Source organism: Lynx canadensis, chromosome B3 (assembly GCF_007474595.2).
Source record: "Lynx canadensis isolate LIC74 chromosome B3, mLynCan4.pri.v2, whole genome shotgun sequence".
Lineage (NCBI taxonomy): Eukaryota > Metazoa > Chordata > Mammalia > Carnivora > Felidae > Lynx > Lynx canadensis.
Window position 1 is genome coordinate 100,399,414 of NC_044308.2, and position 20,149 is coordinate 100,419,562.

A 20,149-nucleotide genomic window follows, 5' to 3' on the forward strand; every position below is an offset into this window, starting at 1 on the left:
AGATAATGCCTGGCCAATGAAGCCACATGAGACTATAATTAGATTCCGTGAGATAATGGTCTCAAATTATTTTAAGTGCTTATATTTTTTAGCAATATGTAGGCCTGTGCCCAAATATCAAAAGGGAAACTCAACTAGGAGTTGAGCGTATGCGTACTGGTAACTGTTTAATAAAGGAATAGAGGATTTTCATGTACACATTCAGCCTGGGAAACTTTGTATTGTTTATTAAATAAAGCAGAGAAAGCCAGAGAAGAATCAGCACAGTGGGAAATAAGGTCACCAGATAAGGCTTTTTTTGCTACTCTGTTTCCTGTTCTGGGTGGCTCTACAGTCCACTCTGAGAATTTCATTCCTTTTACTCAGATTGAAAATTTCCCATTTCCTGTCACTCTCTACCACCTCCCCCATTCTTGAGCTGCCAAACCGAAGCCGTTCAAAGAGATGAAGACGCAGTTAATTTGTCGAAGAGCTCAGAGCTTTCGGTAAACAACTTCTTCCTGGATATTACTGTGTAGAGATGACTGGACCTTTATCAGCAGATTAAGAATTGACCGAATTATTATCGTACCACGTCTCTTAGGTCTGTGCCCACACGGCACAGCTCGTCCTTGCCACAGCAGTGCCGGAGAGCCACAAAAAGAGGGAATGGCTGCAATAGCTGCACAAACGTTTGGGGAGGTGGGTGTGACAGGATTTTTTTTTTGGAACAAAGCAGAGCACGGATGGCAGCAGCGTTATGCGTGCAGGAAAGGCTTCAGTAAGGATTAGTGATGATGCTGTCACAAAGGGCTGAATTCAGAAAGCCCTGTTCTCTTAGGAATTCTCAAAGCCGTGAAGATGTTACCACATTTTAAGTGATTATTCTAAAACCAGCAGCAGACCTTGTCAAAAGTCTATAGGGTAGAAACGGTTATGAAAGGTATGGTATAGGACTGCGTCTTAGAGGATCAGAACCAATTTTGCGTTACAAAACCTAACCTTTCACTGGGAAAGTACTATAATCAGTGTAGGTATAGTGTTGAGTACTTTAAACATTTGTCTTTAACTGTGTGTGGGATTTCTTCCAGATAAATTAAAGGTCAGAAACCCAGGTTGGTCTGATCCCATCACATCAGCAACTGGTAATGAATTAAAAGCACCTTAATAAGGCTTTTTTTTTTTTTTTTTGAAGTGTGGTTGACACACGATGCTGTCTTAGCTTCAGGTGTACAACACGGTGACTTGGCAAGTCTATCCATTATGCTGTGCTCACCACAGTGTAGCTGCTGTCACCATGCAGTGCTGTTTCAGTACCACCGACTGTAGTCCCTATGCCACACCCTTTATCCTCGTGTCTCACTGCATAACTGGAAGCCTGTCTCTCCTCCTCTCCTTCACCCATTTTGCCCATCCCTCACCCGCCTCCCCTCTGGCAGCCATCAGTCTGTTCTCTGTATTTATGGGTCTGTTTCTGCTTGTTTATTCATTTCCTTTGTTTTTTAGAGTCCACATGTGAGTGAAATCATATGGTATTTGTCTTTCTCTGACTTCATTTAGCATTATACTCTGTAGGTCCGTCCATGCTGTCGTAAAAGCCAAGATGTCATCCCTTTTTATGGCTCAGTGATACTCGTGTGTGTGTGTGTGTCTACTGCATGTTCTTCATCCATTCATCTATGGATGGACACTTTGGTTGCTTCCACAGCTTGGCTATTGTAAGTAATGATGAAATAAACATAAAGGTCAAAATTGTTTTAAAATATTGTTTTTATTTTCTTTGGGTACTGGATCATATGGGATTTCTATTTTAAAATTTTGGAGGAACCTCCATATGGTTTTCCACAGCAGCTGAGCTAGTTTGCATTCCCACCAATAGTGCGCGAGAGTTCCTTTTTTCTCCATATCCTCACCAACACTTGTTTCTTGTATTTTTGAATCTAGCCATTCTGACAGGTGTGAGGTGGTATCTCATTGTGGTTTTGATTTGTAAAGTCTTTTAACATAAAAAAAAGAACAAAAACTATGTTAAACATAAAAACGTACAATTTGCCACAATGTTGCTTTTTTGTCTAAGAGCGCAACTGCCAAGAGACTTTCCTTCTACAAAGTTTGTGTCTCTAGTTGGTGTCTCTGGTAATGTGTTAATTAATGCCCATCCTTTCCTAATGTGTGTGTGTGTGTGTGTGTGTGTGTGTGTGTGTGTATATATATAATCACCACATGTCCACTTTAAATACCTTACAGTTCTGCCAGCTTTACCTTGGTAAAGCTGAAAAAACTAAGTTCATGTCTCTACGTCCCTGACCTTTGAAGTTCAAGGTTATGTAAAAAATAATCTGTACCAAGTTAAAATTACTGATTAACTACATCATCGGCAGGTCTCTAACTTGCTGATTTAGGAGAAATAGAGTTGGAAGAGAGCTTCGTAGTTCTCCTGTCCCCAGTGCCTTCATGTTTACATGAAACTGAGCCACACAGCAGAAACCTAAAACTATGTCTCTGGAAACCTTGGCCAGTGTTCTTTTCATGGACTGATGTCATTTCTGTAGTGGGACTACTACCAATGGAGTTCCTCAAGATCTGTGAAGTGTTTACTGCGTAGGAAGGAAATCTGGGTCCCACTTCTAGCTCTGCCTTCGCACTAATTAATTATAGCTGGGAGACTGTGAACAGGTCACTTGGCCTCTCATCTAGAAAATGAGGATGGGTTGTATGATTCTTTAGAAGAGACTGTGTATATGGAAGTATTTAGCATGTCTCCTCACATGTAACTGGTGTGCAAGAAGTATGTTTGTTTCCTTCATACTGAATCATGCTGATGCTGTAAGAATTCTAAGTTGTATTAATTCCTTGATTTCCAAAATAGCCATCATTATATTCAATAAACAAATATGTGTTAACTGATCCTAGGTAGAAACGATGAGGCTCAGACCCAGTCCTTAAGGGAGTAGCTTATTATTATGGGCAATAATAATGATGATTGCTCTTAAGTTCCAAAAAGGACCAAATTTAGTGGCTGTTCACGAGTAAGAAAATTTTTGGCTGCAAGGAAACTTAGAAGTGTTTATGGAAGAGAGAACCCTGGAGCTCTTTCTAAAATTTCTAAAACCCCAGAAAGATGGGATCTGAACAGGTGGGAGACTGGAAGAAAGTCTGTGGAACGTCATGGAGATGGGCGAGTGTAAAGTGTGTCCAGAGAACGTGGGCCACCCAATTTGGGATGAAGGCTGTTGGAAGATGAGAAAAATGCGGGCTGGGATACAGACGATAGGAGACCTCTTAGCACCTGCCTGGGGACTTTGGCTGTTATACTATAATCAACCAAGGTCATCAGGGTGGCATATAGCCAGTGCTGTGCTGGGACTCAATTAATGTCAAAATTGCCAGTATGGCAAGTGGGGCAAAACCGAGAGACAGAAAAATCAGCCATCAGGAGAGAGGCTATTCTCACTTGTACAGAGGCCTTAAGACTCTAAGGGACTTGAGTATGCCTTCGTCTAAATCTACCTCAGGGCTTTTACCAAGTGACTATACAAGTTGGTGACCTGTATTTAAGATGAGAAAAGGAGATACATTATTTAAATGTTGTTTTAATGGGAAGAAGCCCTTATATTTGGAACAAGGATTGTTATGACCTGGACTTAGAGTACAAAGAAAAGCCATGGAGAAGGTGATAGGAGCTTTGCTTCTAGAGGCCATGGCATCCTGGCAGGCCCAGGACAAAGACCTGAATTCAGGTGTCCATGATAGCAGTGACAAAAGATTGCCTGAGGGAAAAACCAACCAGACTTGGCCTGATCAAATGCAACAGATAAAGGGAAAAAGTCCAGGACTGAAGTTTTGCATCTGAATGATATAATTAGCATTAACACCAGGGAGCAGATTCATACATGTGAGTTGTGGTCTTTTAGACCAGGAGTTATTTTGCCGTTTAAAACAAATTCTGCCCGAGGCAACAATGTCTGTTCATTTGTCATATTTCTGTTTATACAATCTAATATTTAAATATTATGCGGTTCATTTTTAAGTAGTAGAACAAAAAATGGGGTGGAAGAATCTGTCCTAGAGGTTAAGTATCAACTATCTGGTGATACTCTGGATACCAGCAAGTTGTTCTCCTAACACAAGAGGTAGGCAAAGTTCTTCCCAAAGGCAAGAGTTCATTTCTACGGTTAATGCTATGGAAACAGTAAAAACACAAAGTACAAAAAGAAACATAAATAAAAGATCTTGCTTTTATTTAAAATAAAATGCATTTATACAGTCTTTAAACCATGGATTATTGGACAATACTGGTAATCCACCCCTCCCGGCCCCCTCTTGGGTTATGTGACCTAGGAATTTTGACTATAGCACCAATGCCGACTGTAACAGCGCAAAAGACAAGAACATGGCCAGTCCAGGCATTAGAGTTAAGGACATTGTGGCAAATCATGACTATAATGAAGTCATTCTTAATTTAGCAGATATGAAAACTGCACATTAATTATATTTTTAAAAGCATTTAATTAATGCAAAGATGCTACATCTAAGACATTTGCTAGTTGTGAGTAGTTTTTTAAAAAACTGTACAATTTATAAAATTTGTGTTTGTACATTAGTTACACAAAATGCATACTTCATAGACCTTTACTTCATATTGTAATGCAAAAGTTGCATTATTTTAGGCAGACAGTGAATATGCTGGTGAATACTAAAAGTGTTGTAATACAACAGGGTGTGAAAGTCAAAACACAAGACAATATACATACATGCTTATTCAAGGACAAAAACAAACCAAGCATAAGGGACCGATAGCATTTTCCTTCAAGGTCAAACAATAACATTATTGAATATCAGGCATCTTCCACAGGCCTGATTTATTTGGGGATGGGAGTGAGGGATGGGGAATCAATAGCTACCAGAAAGGAGGCATTTTTAAAACACATGATCAAATTAAACATACATTAAAACACATGCATTAAACATGATAAATAGACTTCATATAGTTTAAGCCCTGGATAGCTTTAAAGTAGATGGCTTGAGTTTCTTAGTTTGGCTAGCTTAAATCAGTGATGTTTTGTTCCTGACTTGCCCACTACTTTCGTTTTCAATTCCTGGCCCTAAGGAATGTGTGCCATATTCATGTCCATATATTGTATCATGATAGCAGATTAATAGTCGTGCTTGTTAGTGCACATATTAACTGGTCTGGTAAGGCAAAAAAGTTTTCATGATAAAATAAATTTCAAGCTTACTTTATTAAGCAGCATATAACAAACAACAGCTTTCAAAGTTAAATATTGTTATGGCCATGGAGTTTCATTACACAATATTTCTATTCACACCCAGCCACTGGTAAGTTTGTAGAACATCTCTTCATCTAAACTCTCATTTTGGTCTTTCGCACGCGTTGAGAGAAATATGTAGCCACCAATGAATTCGTGAACCACTTTGCAATCTACTTCGGTACATATGAAGGACAATCGTACTTCATCTGCAAACTCTACCGTGACCTGGAACAAAGACAAAGAACTGTCAGTCTCAGTAAAACTCCACATGGTTAGGCACAAGTGACGCTACTGTGCTGTTTAATGTCTGCCCTATCACAAGACTATTTGTCGACCCTCAATTTTTTTTAATCCTAAACTAATAATGCCTTCAGTTCCAAAAGAATACAAGTTGACTAGCCCCTCCCCGACTCCTTTTTAGTTTTCATGTTCTGAAAAGGAAGACTGAATGCAAAGGGTTTAGGTCATTATGTTCCCAAATGGTCTCTGGTGATTCAATTAATGAGAATGTCTCTCTTCAAGGCCTGAGAGAAAACCTACTTCCTGCATTTAATTTAATATTTGCTTCAGATACTTAACCTTTAGGTATCATGTTTGAATACAGTAACAACCCCTCTTATCCATGGGGAATATATTTCAGGACCCTAAGTGGATGCCTGAAACCATGGATATAGTACTGAACCCTACATACACTATGCTTTTCTTTCCTTTACAGATACACCTATGATAAAGTTTAATTTGTAAGTTAGATACTGTAAGAGATTAACAATAACAGAATTATGACAATATACTATAACCAAGTTATGGGAACATGGTCTCTCTCTCAACATACCTTACTGTACTGTACTCGCCCCTGTGATAATGAGAAATGACAAAATGCCTATGTGACGCGATGAAGGTAAATGACATAGGTGCTGTGACATAGTGTTAGGCTCCTACAATATATCAGGAGGAGGATGGGTTATCTGCTTCTGGATCAAGGTTAACCACAGAAAAGTAACCTATTATTCGATGCAGTAATAGGAAGTGCTACAACAAACCCAATGTCCCTAAAACACACAGCTTATCAGTAAAAGACTGTATTTATGTACTTCAAGTCTGGGGGCAGCATGATATACAGTAGTAGCTGTGCCAGGTTTTAGATCCCCTGAGCATCTGACTTTGAATCCTGATTCTGTGACTAAGTGTGTGGTCATAGCAATCATGGCCCACAGGCCTCTAAATGTGAGTGTCCTCATTTGTAAGGTAGGGACAATCCAACTATCCCGCACAAGGCTGTGGTGAGATTTAGAAATACAAAAGCATCTAGCATCATGACTGGCACAGAGTAGGCATTCAATAAACAGCAGCTGCTACTAGGAGTGAAAGGGATTTAGCATTACAGGAAAACAATCTTCTAAGCAGATCATTATATTCTTAGAGTTCTAATAACTGGGCTAGTTATGAACTAGGCAAGTTTAAGTGGGAAATGAATAACCAACCATGTTTTATACTTTACTTTAAGAGGTAATGGTGCAAACAATCTATAGAATTTACAGGTCTTTTAATTCTTAAGTTTTAGAAGGGCTATATATATATTTAAAAATTTTTTTTCTTGAAGTTTATTCATTTTTGAGAGCAAGGGGCAGAGAGAGAGGGGGCCACAGAATCTGAAGCAGGCTCCAGGTTCTGAGCTGTCAGCACAGAGCCCAACGTGGGGCTTGAACTTGTGAACTGTGAGATCATGACCTAAGCCGAAGTCGGACACTTAACCGACTGAGCCACCCAGGTGCCCCAGAAGGGCTATATATTAATTCAAGTAACATCGTTATAGCTTGCCATTTATTTATTTATTTATTTTGAGAGTGTGCGCATGAGCAGGGTAAGGGCAGGAAGGGAGAGAGTGAATCCCAAGCAGACAGTGCGCTAACACTGCAGAGCCCAATGCAGGACCTACGTCTTACAAACCTTGAGATCATGACCTGGGCCAAAACCATGAGTTGGATGCTTTAACTGACTGAACCACCCAGGTGCCCACCCCTAGCTTACCATTTTTATTTCCCAGTTCACATTCCACTGTTTCATGTTACTGAAACGCCATGTTTTAATTGCGTCTCCTGTGCTGGCATCCATCCTAATCAGTCTGTTATATGCAATTCCAATAAGTTCTTCTTTTTTTCCTCCTTGGAACCTATAGTATTAAAACATAATAAATGTTTAAAAACACGTTGGGGGTGGGAGGAATGTTGCTCTGTTTTTCTTTTTTTTTTTTTTTAAATTTTTTTTTCAACGTTTATTTATTTATTTTTTTGGACAGAGAGAGACAGAGCACGAACGGGGGAGGGGCAGAGAGAGGGAGACACAGAATCGGAAACAGGCTCCAGGCTCTGAGCCATCAGCCCAGAGCCCGATGCGGGGCTCGAACTCACGGACCGCGAGATCGTGACCTGAAGTCGGACACTTAACCGACTGCGCCACCCAGGCGCCCCTGTTTTTCTTTTTTAATAGAGGGTGCAAGTGAAGCGAGGGGCAGAAAAAGAAAAGTGGGGCTCATCCGATGCAGGACTCAAACTCACAAACTGTGAGATCATGACCCGAGTCAAAGTTGAGTGCTTAACCAACTGAGCCCCTGTTTTTAAGATGTGCTCTTTAACTCTCAAAAAAGTGATATTCTTATATAAGTAAAAATAGAAATGCTATCATTTTGAGTTTTTTTGGGGGGGAGAGAGAATGCACAAGTGGGGGCGAGGGGCAGAGGGAGAGAAAATCTTAAGCAGGCTTCATGCTGAGCGTGGAGCCCGATGCCGGGCTTGATCCCATAATCCTGGGATCATGACCTGAGCCGAAATTAAGAGCTAGACACTCAACTGACTGAGCCACCCAGGCAGCCCAATCATTTTGAATTTTTAAAGTAAAAATTACAAGAATAGAAAATACATTTCGATATTCTTTACTGTAAAATTGCTTAATGGATCTCAGCAGGTACTTTAAATGTTTAATTGAAATAGATTAAGTAGATTAAGTAAAAACGTACACATTAAGATTTATACATAGATGTTTAGTAGCAGAACCACTGACCTTGCAATAAAGTGTGTGATGCCAAATTCTGGTAATGACTGCCATGCTTGAATAAATCTCATCTTGGCTTCAATTAGACTCATCTGAGCTACATTCTGATGGGCCTCCAAGATTCTTGCTGTTATCTAAACATGATTAAACATCACCTTTACCATCAGACAATATTCTTTCATTGCAGGAGCAAAACAAAAGTAACCAACTGTGCCCCACCCCACAATTACCTCTAAGAGTTGGAATTAGGAAATTTCTGAAGCCACATTTAGGAATTTTAGTTAAATAATGACTCTTCAAAATAAACCTTGATGTATTTCTTTTTGATTTCAGTTTCCACATATCCAGAAACAAAAAGTACTTTCAGGAGTAATAACTGCCACTCCCAAAACATATTCCAAGGACACACACATATTTTGCTTTTATAAAACGATATGTTCTAATCCTGTACATGACAGGTTTTAAATTTAGCACCAAAACACAATATCAGAATGAGTACCCGCAATATAAATTCGTAGTGGACTATTTATTAGCACCTTTAATACTTGAAACCACCATAAAGATTTTTTTAATTTCTAAAGGTATCATTAGGAAAGTTAACTTTTAACTTAAATTATACTCACTTTGGGATGACTACTCCCACAAAGAGTGGAAATCCATGAAGGCGATGGGGTGGGGGGGTGGGGTGGGGGAACTGTAGCTAGGGCTTTAAATATTTTATGTATTTATTTTCTTTCCTTTTCTTTTTTAAATATGGAGAACTTACCAAATCTCTTATATAGCCTGGCTGTAGATGGCAATGCGAGGAAAGAAAAAGGAAGCAGAAAGAAAAAAAAAGGCAATCAGAAAAAATGGCAATGAAGCAAAGAAAAAGTTGCGGTAACCTGCAAACCAAAATTCCAGCCAAAAACCATGCAAAAAAAATTACTTCAGGTAGAAACCAAGCAAAGTAAATGCAAGCATGAAAATGAAAACGAGAAAGCAGCGATTACTTTCCACTTTGAATACTGAGAAACACTTCCATATTATTTTAGATTGTTAAGTGTTACTAAAATTATGGGTAGAAATTTGTAGGGAAAAAAATAAAAAAGAGCAAATACCCTTTTCCCTGCTCATTTACCAGTTCTTACTGGTTAGGGCAGAGCTAATAATTTTAGTAGGAAATCAAAATTAACATTCAAAAACCTTTAATGTTTTCAGATTGAGTCAGCTAATATGACCCATGCACCACTTTTCAGAAATAAGTTGAAGGCATAAAATAAGTGCAGTGACCTTACTGTTTCTTTATTTACACAAGAAAAGCAACCCCCCTCAATTACCATCTGTTTTTTGCATCCTTTTTCCTGGAAGGGAAAATGAAGAGATGCTATATACTACACTAGGAATGGTGGCTATACACACAGTAGTCTCTTTCAATTTGTATTAACATGGATAAAATACCCAACAACTCTTTTCTTTAAAATGTAAAAATGCAGTTTGGGAGTCACAGTCATATAAGGATATATATATATATATATATATATATATATATATATATATAACAAGTTTAAATAATATACAGTTTTGGGGATTTAAAGTAGATTAAATATAACAAATTCTCTATATTGGTGGGCCCAAAGGAAAACCTTATGCCCTGATAGGAATAAAGGACCCCATGGCCTGAACCTCATCCTACTGGACTCCTGAACACCACTGTACTATATAGTTTAACTATTAAGCCCTATGTCCAACGACGAGTACAGCATGTGACACACAATAAGCAACTAAACTTCTGCCAATCAGCACTTTCTAGGTGTCAGGGCAATACATGGTCTCTACCTTCTGGGAACAACCCATAAATTCAGTCAGGGAAAGAAGGATTACAAAAGAATGTGTGTTTGATAAAATGCCAACGTGGAAGACAAGGCTGGAAGAATCCTTAACCACAGACCACACATACTGCCACCCCACCAGTTGAAGACAAATAGTCACTGTTTCTGTCCCCCAGAGAATTTTCACTTGACAATCTAGTTGAGAAATCAGGGTTGGAAAACTATCTTTTAAAAGTGAAAATCATTTGAGAGGCTTCTGAGAAAACAATTCAGTACCCATCTCTGACAGCTAAGCCAACATTTGGCAGTCTTCACAGTTAGACTTGAAGATCTTTTTTTCCTGGTACCTCACAGTGAAAGAAGCTTGCTAAGATTTGAAACTGTTCCTTGCCTTTGAAGGCAAATGGATTTTTTTTTTTACAAGTAATTTTTACTTGATTTTTTTTTTTACAAGTAATTTTTAAATGAAATAACGAAGAATAAAAAAATAAAATTAGTACTTGATTCACTTTCCCTTTTTAACTTACAATCTACATTCCACAAATCTCCCCAGGGCAGCATTTCCTCCATTCCTCACTACTCCCACATTGTAGGGACTGTGGGATAAACAATTTCCATGTAGCTTACACAACCTCTGAAACTTAAAGACAAATACTTGGTAATTAACCTTCTGAACATTTCCAGCTAAGTAATTTCAAACACATATGATAAACATTATATTTAAAGTTAAGAATTAGTAAGTGTTCTGGGTATTTTATTGGGCCCTCCCAGTAATGTTTTAAAATTATTCTTTAACAGATAAAAATCAAACTAGATAGAAATGAAGTATTTATTTTAAAGGCCTTCTTCACCCCACCTCACACTGAAGCCTTTGCCTTTTATGGCATGATGTTTGGTGTAGAGAATACTGGGGGCTATCCCAAACGAAATTCCCCTGCAAAGAACCTTTTATGTTGTACTGAAGAACCATTTTCCTAAATAGCAATCCTTTTATGGTATTAATTTCCAGGAAAGGAATTCTAAACAAAGTGAACAAAAGCAGTGAATTTCAGTCAAAATTTACCAAACTCTGTCACATCACGCAAATCTTGGTTTAGGTTTTTGACTGTTAAGAAAAGACGATGTTAAAATGTAGACTATTTCTACCATTGTAAAGTTTATCTCCAAAGCTGGAAAAGTCCATTTTGACAGTGGGAAGTTGTTCTACACTTTGCCGGGAAATGCTGGCTGTGCTTTATACCACACATATATAAGGAATAAAACTGCATGAATTAAGGAATTCAAAGCATCCACACCATTTCAATTCCCTGAAAGAACACCCTGTTAACAGAGCGGTTTCCTTAGGTTGTTTAGAATAAATATGCTTCCTACTATTTTACCTTATGATCTGTCCTATTAAAATGATAAACATTTTTTAAAATGACTTAACTGACTGAAGGCCATCCACATCCTATTTTATATTCCAGCCACCTGATATGAAATTCAGACCATCATTAAAGCCACAAAGTTTTAACAGGGGAAACTAAATTTACAGTACATGTACAAAATCATACGAGAAGAAAAGAGATGAAATGAAATGAATCAAATACCTGCTTGTTCTTGTACTTTTTTAGATAGCGAGGGGACACCAAACATTCAGGATTTATATCAGTTGTGATCTGCTCTGGTATTAACTGAGGATCTGGGTTTAAATGCTGCATCTTCAGGAAGGAAAGAATATTTTGAACTTCTAAGTTGTAAGAACTGTCTGCCATGGTCTTGCCTTTGGAGGCTAATCTGCAGGCTGCCATCCAGTGTGCATACTGTTTTTCCTGTTGAAAAGAAATACTGAAATATGAAATGTATCACATGATGGGTCCTTTAAGTAGAAAATGTAAGGACGACTGGTCAACTCACTAGGGAACTGAAGAAAACTGAAGTTCACACTTTTAATTGGAAAACTTACATTGTCACAACGAAGCCAGATTTCATTCATGCCCTCTGCAACTGGAATCAGGAGTTTAATGTTAAATTTTTGGCCTGAAATGTTTACATCTGGGGTAACTTCACATCCTGTAATAAAAAAATTATTAAAATGGTCAAATTTACCTTTAAGAAATCACAAGCCGCTATAGGTAGCTCTCATTTTATGGTATCTTAACATGCTGAATTTTGCTGTTTTGGAATCTTTAAACTGGGAAGCAAGGTTTTATTGCCCAATAATTGTTTGAGGTGGAGCAAAAGAGATCTAGTGTAGAAAAGGGGTATAATGCAGTTTGTGGTCCTCATAAAACTTCATTGAAGAGAAGGAAAGGGTCCTGTTAAAAGGATATTACCAAAAAACACGACCCCACAAGTTTGATATTGTGCTGTTTTAATATCATTCAGTTCCTTAAATCTCAAGGTATTTGGGACTTTTAAGTTGCTAAATGTATAGGGATAACATTTTGGTAAGAATAAGCGACTTTTTAAAAGTAACCTCTTTGCCCACTGTGGGGCTTGAACTCATGGCCCTGAGATCAAGAGTTGCCTGCTCTACTGGCCAGAAGCCCCAAGAATAAAGGACTTTTATGATGCCTTTTCTGTGAAGCATTAGCTAGCAGCTTTACAGATGGGCACACAGGTGGGCTGAACATACACTCAGTTAGATGGCAGGATAATGGCTGGCATAAACAAGTAGTAACCAGTGTAACATAGTGGAGAGGCACCCTGCAATCTGACCTTGTTCCACACCTCTCTGTCACTTAATTACTGCCCATTTGTGGAACATCTCTAAACCCAAATTTCCCAACCTTAAAACTCTACCTCACAGGAATGCTGTAAGGATAAAGAAGATAACAGACATGTCAGAGCTTTCTAAACGGTATTCCAGTTATCACCCTCAATGTGTCTTAAGACCATCAAGTCAGCTCCTAGACTGTTAGCAGGGCCTGTGGTCACTTTGCTCTGTGTACCGGAGCAACATCTCTCTGTACGGAGAGTATAAGGAACAAGATAATAAAGCCCTCTACATCTACCACAAAGAAAGAACAAATACAAAGCACTGTATTGAAAACAACAGAATATTGTACTTTTTTAAATGTTTATGCACTCTGATAAGAGGGAGTGGGCACCACACGCACATGCAGGGGAAGGGCAGAGAGAATCTCAAGCGGGCTCCACACTGTTAGCGCAGAGCCCAACTGTCGAGCCGGACGGTGGCTTGATCCCGTGAACCGTGAGATCATGACCTGAAATCCAGAGTCAGACGCTGAAACGACTGAGTCACCCAGGCGCCCCAAGAAACAGAACATTTTAGATAAATGGAAGATCCTCTTCTCCTTTCCAGAAACACCTATCATGAATTTAGTGGACTTTCTCCCTGTTTGCTTTCTTTTAAAAAATATTAGCTACAGCATTTACCTCTTTCTGTACAAGGATTACAAACTATCAGGAAGTTTGCATTTAATCTGCAAAGGTAACACAAAGAGGAGATGTTTGAAGATAGTTCTTCTGCAGATTTCATTACTCACTGAAGCAGACTTAAAAGTACACAATCCCGGGGCGCCTGGGTGGCTCAGTCAGTTAAGCGTCCGACTTCGGCTCAGGTCATGATCTCACGGTGCGTGAGTTCGAGCCCCGCGTCGGGCTCTGTGCTGACAACTCAGAGCCTGGAGCCTGTTTCAGATTCTGTGTCTCCCTCTCTCTCTGACCCTCCCCCATTCATCCTCTGTCTCTCTCTGTCTCAAAAATAAATAAACATTAAAAAAAAAAAATTTTTTTTTAAAAAAATAAAAAAAAGTACACAATCCCATAATCATGTCTCTTTTAAAAGTAATACACCAAAAAAACCTAAAAAGCTTGGCAAGGCATAGTGAGTTGTAACTCAAGTGCTACTTACTGTAGGCGCAGAGGCACCTGTCAGGCCACACATCTCAGACAATTTTCACTCCGTGCCACCTCGGGTACCTACGACCATGGCAACGTGCCACGCTTCACTGTAGCCCAATTGCTGCTCCTCTGACACGTTCTAACCGCAGTCTTCAAACTCTGAGTCCTGCAGCCCTGACACCTTCTCCCCATCATGTTTTCACTTCTTCCTTTTCCTGAGTCCAGCCTGGACACCACTCACCAGCTATCACATCCAACTCCCTAGACTCACCGTATTTCCATTAATACACATTAACCAAGACCTTAACCCTGGCTCCATCCAACCACCTCACTTTTACTTGCCCAAAATAGGCTGCTGAGCACTCTAAGGAGGGGAGGGGGAGGAAAAACCACAAAACCAAGCAGATAGGTTTCACCAGAAATTCATGGATTCCCAAACTCTACCTGGCCCTCAACACTTGCATCCTGTGTTTTCAGACACTCTCAACAATGTTTATCTCAAATCTTCTCAGGCCTCCGATGCCGCTCACTCTCAGGGGACAACTTCATATCTTTTTTCCAAGAAAGCCATGAGAAGTAGTCACACAGCTTCCTACCACCACAGCCGATAAAGCTTGCTGCCCTCACTCCCACAGTGGGATGGCATCTCTCTGATCCCAAGTGGGATGTTTTCTGCCATCCCAGGAACCTTGCTCCATCACAGAGATCCTCTTCCTCTTCCAGACACTACTTCTCTATTTCTAGTGTGATGTTTCCATCAGCATTTCACTTCCTTGAGTCTCTCCAATCTTGAAACAAAATGCCTTCCTCCTCCACCTTATACCTCTCATACCTCTCTCTGCTGTTACTGCCCTCTTTCCTCCCTCCTTATTATAGGTAAGGTTCATCAAAAAACTATCTTTGTTTCCTATTTACTTCTCAGTGACTGTACTTTGGCGCCCATACTCAAAAGGCCACTGAAATCCGCTCCAATCTGTTCGGCATCAAGGCCACCAACCACCTCCAATGTGGCTAAATGCTATGTCGGCTTCACAATCTTTATCTTACTTTTCTGTACTATTTGATGCCAGTGATTATGCTGTCCTTTTTGAAACAACTTTTATCTTAGTTCCCACCATGTCTCATTTCCATGGTCTCCGTAAGCATTTTTTGTTTCCCTTCCTCTAATCTTCCCTGTATCTCAAACACAGGTGTTCCGCAGGGTTCTGTTCTTAGCCTTTTCATATTATAGACAACCATTCTAATGGCTGCCATTTATCATTAACGCTAAAACTGATACCATCAGTATCTGCAGTGTGGATCTCCCGTGATCCAGTGGCCTACAAGTTACCTCCAACAGCTATCCCACAGGCACTTCAAATTTAAAATAACCCAAAATTAAACTCACTGTCCTTCTCCCTGAAATAAGCTCTTCTATATTCTCAACTCTATCCATCCAACTTGTACGAGCCAGAAATAAGTCCCTCCCCATAAGCCTCTCCCAAATCAATCACTCAGGATGCTTGCTGACTGGGCTTTCTCAGGATCTTCTGAACTTGAACCCTTTTCTCCATCCATATTGATCACCTTAATCTGGATCATTGTCACTGTTCTAAAATTATTCCTGTATACTGTAGCCAATATAAATAGGATGGATCCCGTTATTTTCATGTTAATACTTTCTCAGTGACACTTCATTGCTGCCAGTTTAAAAAACAATCCCTAACATTTTTATCCTCCAAAACATGCCGATTTCTTCAGCTGTTGTCCCTCATCTATGTAGAAATCAGATTCAATAGCCACTAGGAAGCATTCATCCTCTGCCTTGAACTCTACATTCCAACAGCACAAAACCCCCTGTGGTTGCTGATGCTTTTCTCCAGGAATTTCTGCATACCAGTCTCTGCCACAAGGTTTTTACCAATTCTCCTTCCTTCCATGGGCCTTGAGTTAGACACTGGATCTAACTCTGGCATTATTTCTGCCAGGATATTCCCCACCATCGCTGAACACTGAGACAGCACACACCCTTATCTTTGCTCCTCCTTGGACCTGTTACTGTTTAAAGTACTATTCATTGCCCAAATTGTCACTGTTTATCTCCCAAATGCTCTAAACACCCAGAGGGGTGGGTCTGTAACCTGTTCCTGCTCATGTCTCCAGGATCTAGCACAGCTGGGGCACAGGAATTCAATCAGTATTTGAACTGAATTTGTTTTTAGAACTTTTCATTTTAGATCTCCAAAGGCCTTAGAGAACATCTAGTCCAAAGTCCAAAGGCATGGAGAACACTCTCATTTCTTAGAGGAAGGTACTGAGGTCCAAATGGGCTATTTTTCTAAAATCATAGGGCTTATTTAGTAGCAGAACAGGAAGTAAGCCACTTGATTTTTAGGCTAGTGATATCTTCATTAGTGTGATGTGTGGGAAAATGCTCTTTTGGGAGGACATGGAAAAGGTAGGATGACAGCACACTGTAAGCCATTTTCCATACTAGGACTTGACTTCTCAGTCATGCAGGGGGGAAGGTTAGGGATGTAACACGGTTAGAGAAAGCAGGGGCCAGAAGACAGATCTAGTCTCTAAATCAAGAGCAGATAATCTGGGCTGGTCCTGGGCAGCTGAGGACAGAAGCAAGAACAAGAGCTGCAACAGATTCTAAAAGTAACAAATAACAAAAGAGACCCAAAAGTTAACTCATGGGTCTTGGAGAGAAAGGCAGTTAGCCTAATTCAAAGTTTTAGGAAAATTACAGTATTCTAACACATGGGCAGAGCAATCTTCTATGCAGGCCAGGGGTTTCCTTTTTTTAAAACAACAGTTCAGATAACTAGTGAGCAGAACACTGAGCAGAGATTTGGACATTTCGTTGAAATATACTAAAAATATCCTAATGTACTATGTAGAAAAGAAAATGAAGACTATAGATCAGGGAAAGCACCTTTATATTTTAAGCAATAAATACAATATTTTGAGAATAATTTCTGTGAATGAGTCAGGGGCCCCCTTCTTGGGTACTTTTGTCCAAATATGGACATTTCTAGTTAGAAAGGCATATTGCTTTACATATAATGATAAATGTACATGCAAAATGTAACCCAGAGGAGAAACGGGTTGGGCCGATAGGAATGAACTTCTTGAACAACTAGCCTGCCAAGGGAACTGCAACCAACAGGCTGAGACACCAGGAGGCTACCCCGCAGCTCCATAGCCTGGAAACACCATGCTCCTTTCTCAATTCTGCCTCTCTAGCCCCATAACTTAGTTGGGAATTGAAGTCTTACATGAATGCATCTGATTGGAATAAAAATCTCACAGCAAACAAGTCCAGAAAATGTATTTTAGTTTTCTAGCCTTTGCTGTAAGAGTGTGGAACAGTGAGACGACAATCCACCAAGCATGCTGGTGCCAAGGGTGCAGGGAGTGTGGTGTGGGCACATAGGAGAGCAGTTCTCGCTGGAAGTGAGCCAAATGGTTTTAGTGAATATCCCCATAAGTGAAGTGGTGATCAACAATCTGCAACACCCTGCAGAAAAATCACGGCAGGAGGCAGCAAGATGTCCTCTAGCCATAGAAGAACCAGACCAACCTGGACAGGAAATTCTCCTTCTGCCTGAACCACTGCATCAGTCAGATAAAAGAAGTGAAGGAGCAGTGTGAAGAACCAAAGAAGTCACCCAAGTGGGGAGTGAAATGGGAAAAAAAAGACCAAAGCCAGTAGCTCTGAGTCCTCAGCCAGGAGCAACTCAGGCCACAGCAAACAAGGTTGCCACAAGGGAGTAGAAACATGTCCAATAACATGTGCCTCAAATACCAGCCCCTTAGTGACAGCTTTGGATTTGAAGAGACAAGAGGAAACCAAAGAGATTCAGGTTGTTGACGAGGAGGAGCCTCAGAGGGGTATCCTGGGGCTACCCCAGGAGCCAAACTGAGAGCAGAGTGTCGAACGAAAATGTTCAGGAAGAGGTGTTGTGGGAGGGTTAAGAAGTTGGCCAAACCCCATAGGTGCCTGCTGCCCCATTGCGGAGCCAAAAAGAGACTGGGGGTCGTGAGGGGGACCAGCTTATCATCAGTGAAAGTCAGGAAGAAGAGTAGGATGCTGATGAGGAAGGGAAAAGCCAGCAAAAACGGAGAGGACTACAACACGGATGAGAATGAAGAAAACCTGAATGACCTAATGCTGAGGATGAGAAAAGAGGCACCACAGATTTACTTGACGAGAAGAAAAGTGGAATCACTTCAAATGAAGACTGTACAAAGAGATTACAACGAAATATTTGTGGGAAATGGAATGCTTAAAATTGTGACAAAAACTATGTACCAAAAAAAAAGAATCTAGACCTAAAAAAGTACCATAAAGGAGTAATGTATCTGCTGAGAAACACACCCCTGCCCCACCCTGCAAAGCGAAGTTTACTGACTGTTAGCCAACAGAAAGTTTCTCCATCAACACTGGTCACTCCAAGGCTTTCCTTACCTCTTAGGTTCATCTGATGAGCTGGTGTGCCACTGGATTCTTCTTTGCTCTTATAGCAAGAAATAGATGTATCTTTAAAGGTGCACCAATATTGCTTGTAACCTTTTAGAGTCAGTTTTTTTGGCCTACATGTCAAACAGAATTAAGAGAAAAACCACTTTTGAAATAACTTTATCAACAGTATGTTTTAGCAGCAAAGTTTCAAAACATTAAAAGTCTGAGGCCAAGTTTTACATATATTCAACTAAGTTCCCTTGGGCCAGCATGTTATATTCAATGTTGCTGTTATTGGATTTGTCCCCTCTCGATCAATCTACTCAGGAAGATCTCAAACAGTGAATGGGTAGAGGAGAAAGGAGGGCCAACAATCTAGTATTTCTGTCAGTGGTAGCCATCTCTAACACTAGCAGGTCACATGGAAAGGACAAGAAACAAAAGGTGAAGTAAATGTCACCAATCGGAAAGCTCCTAGGTCCTATAATCACCAGCAGATTCCTGAGTGTGTGCAAGGCTGCCTTTGGAGCCTCTCTGAACGAGGGTACTGGTCTCTCTCAGGGTGTAACTGAATGGTGCTTCAACTTGCCACCCAAGGCCAACACGAAGATGACAGTAATCATGACAGAGAGTGGGTAAGTAAAGGTGTGAAATGCGAGAAGAAAGGGGGTAGGGAGCGGCATCTGATATCATGCCCTTATCTTAGAAACTTTCCATACGGTAAGCTGTTATATGTTTAGCTACAGTAAATGGTTTATTCCATAATGGCTTCACACCTTCTATTCCATATTACCTCCTCTCCTTTCTCCCTTTTCTGCTTTAATGCCTAGATTCTGTGGACTGTGCCCAGATTGATAAAAGTCTAGATAAGATACACAAAAACCTTATTATAAAATATGCCTTGAACAAATGAATAAAATTCAATAGAATCTGGGGCTCTGAACAAGGAAATAACTGCTGGCAATAATAGTTCATTATGTCCTGCTTTTACCCGGAGGGGATGTTTTATACTAAAATGCCACTGTATGTTTCAGTCTACATGATGCAATCTAGGTTACATAATCTTTGCTTTTCCCCTTTAAGAAAAATGTTTATCAGATAAAACAACTCATGAGTACTGCAATTTTAATTTGGTAAAGATGGTTATTTTCTCTCATAATTCATAATGCATATGCTAAAGTAAATTCCAACATGAATGTGACTACAAAATTGATACTTGTCATTCATTAATATTTGGAATTCCTCCCCTTTTGTACTTACTTAAAAACTTTAATATAGTCAGCAAGTTCAGGAATAGAAGTGATGTCACCCTAGGGAAAGAATTAAATCATTTTTTTTTCTGATTTTTCTTGAAATTTGAAACTCTGATATTTAGTATCTGCCATCAAGTATCAGTTTATTCAATAAACAAAATTACATAACATACAGATTATTAAGGTTTTAAAAGTACAATCATAATGTATGGTCATATGTACAAAGCCATTTTTTTTAAAGTTTGTTTTGTGAGAGAGAGAGAGAGAGAGAGAGAGAGAGGATCCCAAGCAGGCTCCACGCTGTCAGCGCAGACCCCAATGTGAGGCTTGATCCTACGAACCATGAAATCATGACAGAGCTGAAACCAAAAGTCTAACCAACTGAGCCACCCAGGCACTCCACAAAGTCATTTTTAAGTGGCATACAAAGCTAATAAAGGCAGTTCATATAACCTATAAGAACATATTATTCTAATTCAGCTAAAA

The 20,149-nt window shown here is 39.7% G+C and overlaps 1 protein-coding gene across 4 annotated transcripts in view; it reads right to left on the reverse strand.

Moving 5' to 3' along the window:
- Positions 1-4,203: 4,203 nt before the first annotated feature.
- FERMT2 (fermitin family member 2) overlaps positions 4,204-20,149 on the reverse strand; it is an 85,753-nt gene continuing 69,807 nt past the window's right edge. For 2 of the 4 annotated variants that reach the window (XM_030319121.1, XM_030319119.1), the window contains 8 exons: positions 19,671-19,720; positions 18,417-18,541; positions 12,057-12,163; positions 11,701-11,922; positions 9,067-9,087; positions 8,310-8,434; positions 7,281-7,422; positions 4,204-5,477 (listed from right to left, as the gene is read on the reverse strand). In XM_030319121.1, the coding sequence (XP_030174981.1) occupies positions 5,304-5,477; positions 7,281-7,422; positions 8,310-8,434; positions 9,067-9,087; positions 11,701-11,922; positions 12,057-12,163; positions 18,417-18,541; positions 19,671-19,720 (966 nt within the window). In that variant the 3' untranslated portion in view covers positions 4,204-5,303. The remainder of the gene's footprint in view (positions 5,478-7,280; positions 7,423-8,309; positions 8,435-9,066; positions 9,088-11,700; positions 11,923-12,056; positions 12,164-18,416; positions 18,542-19,670; positions 19,721-20,149) is intronic. The other 2 variants (XM_030319122.1, XM_030319120.1) reach the window with 1 other exon arrangement.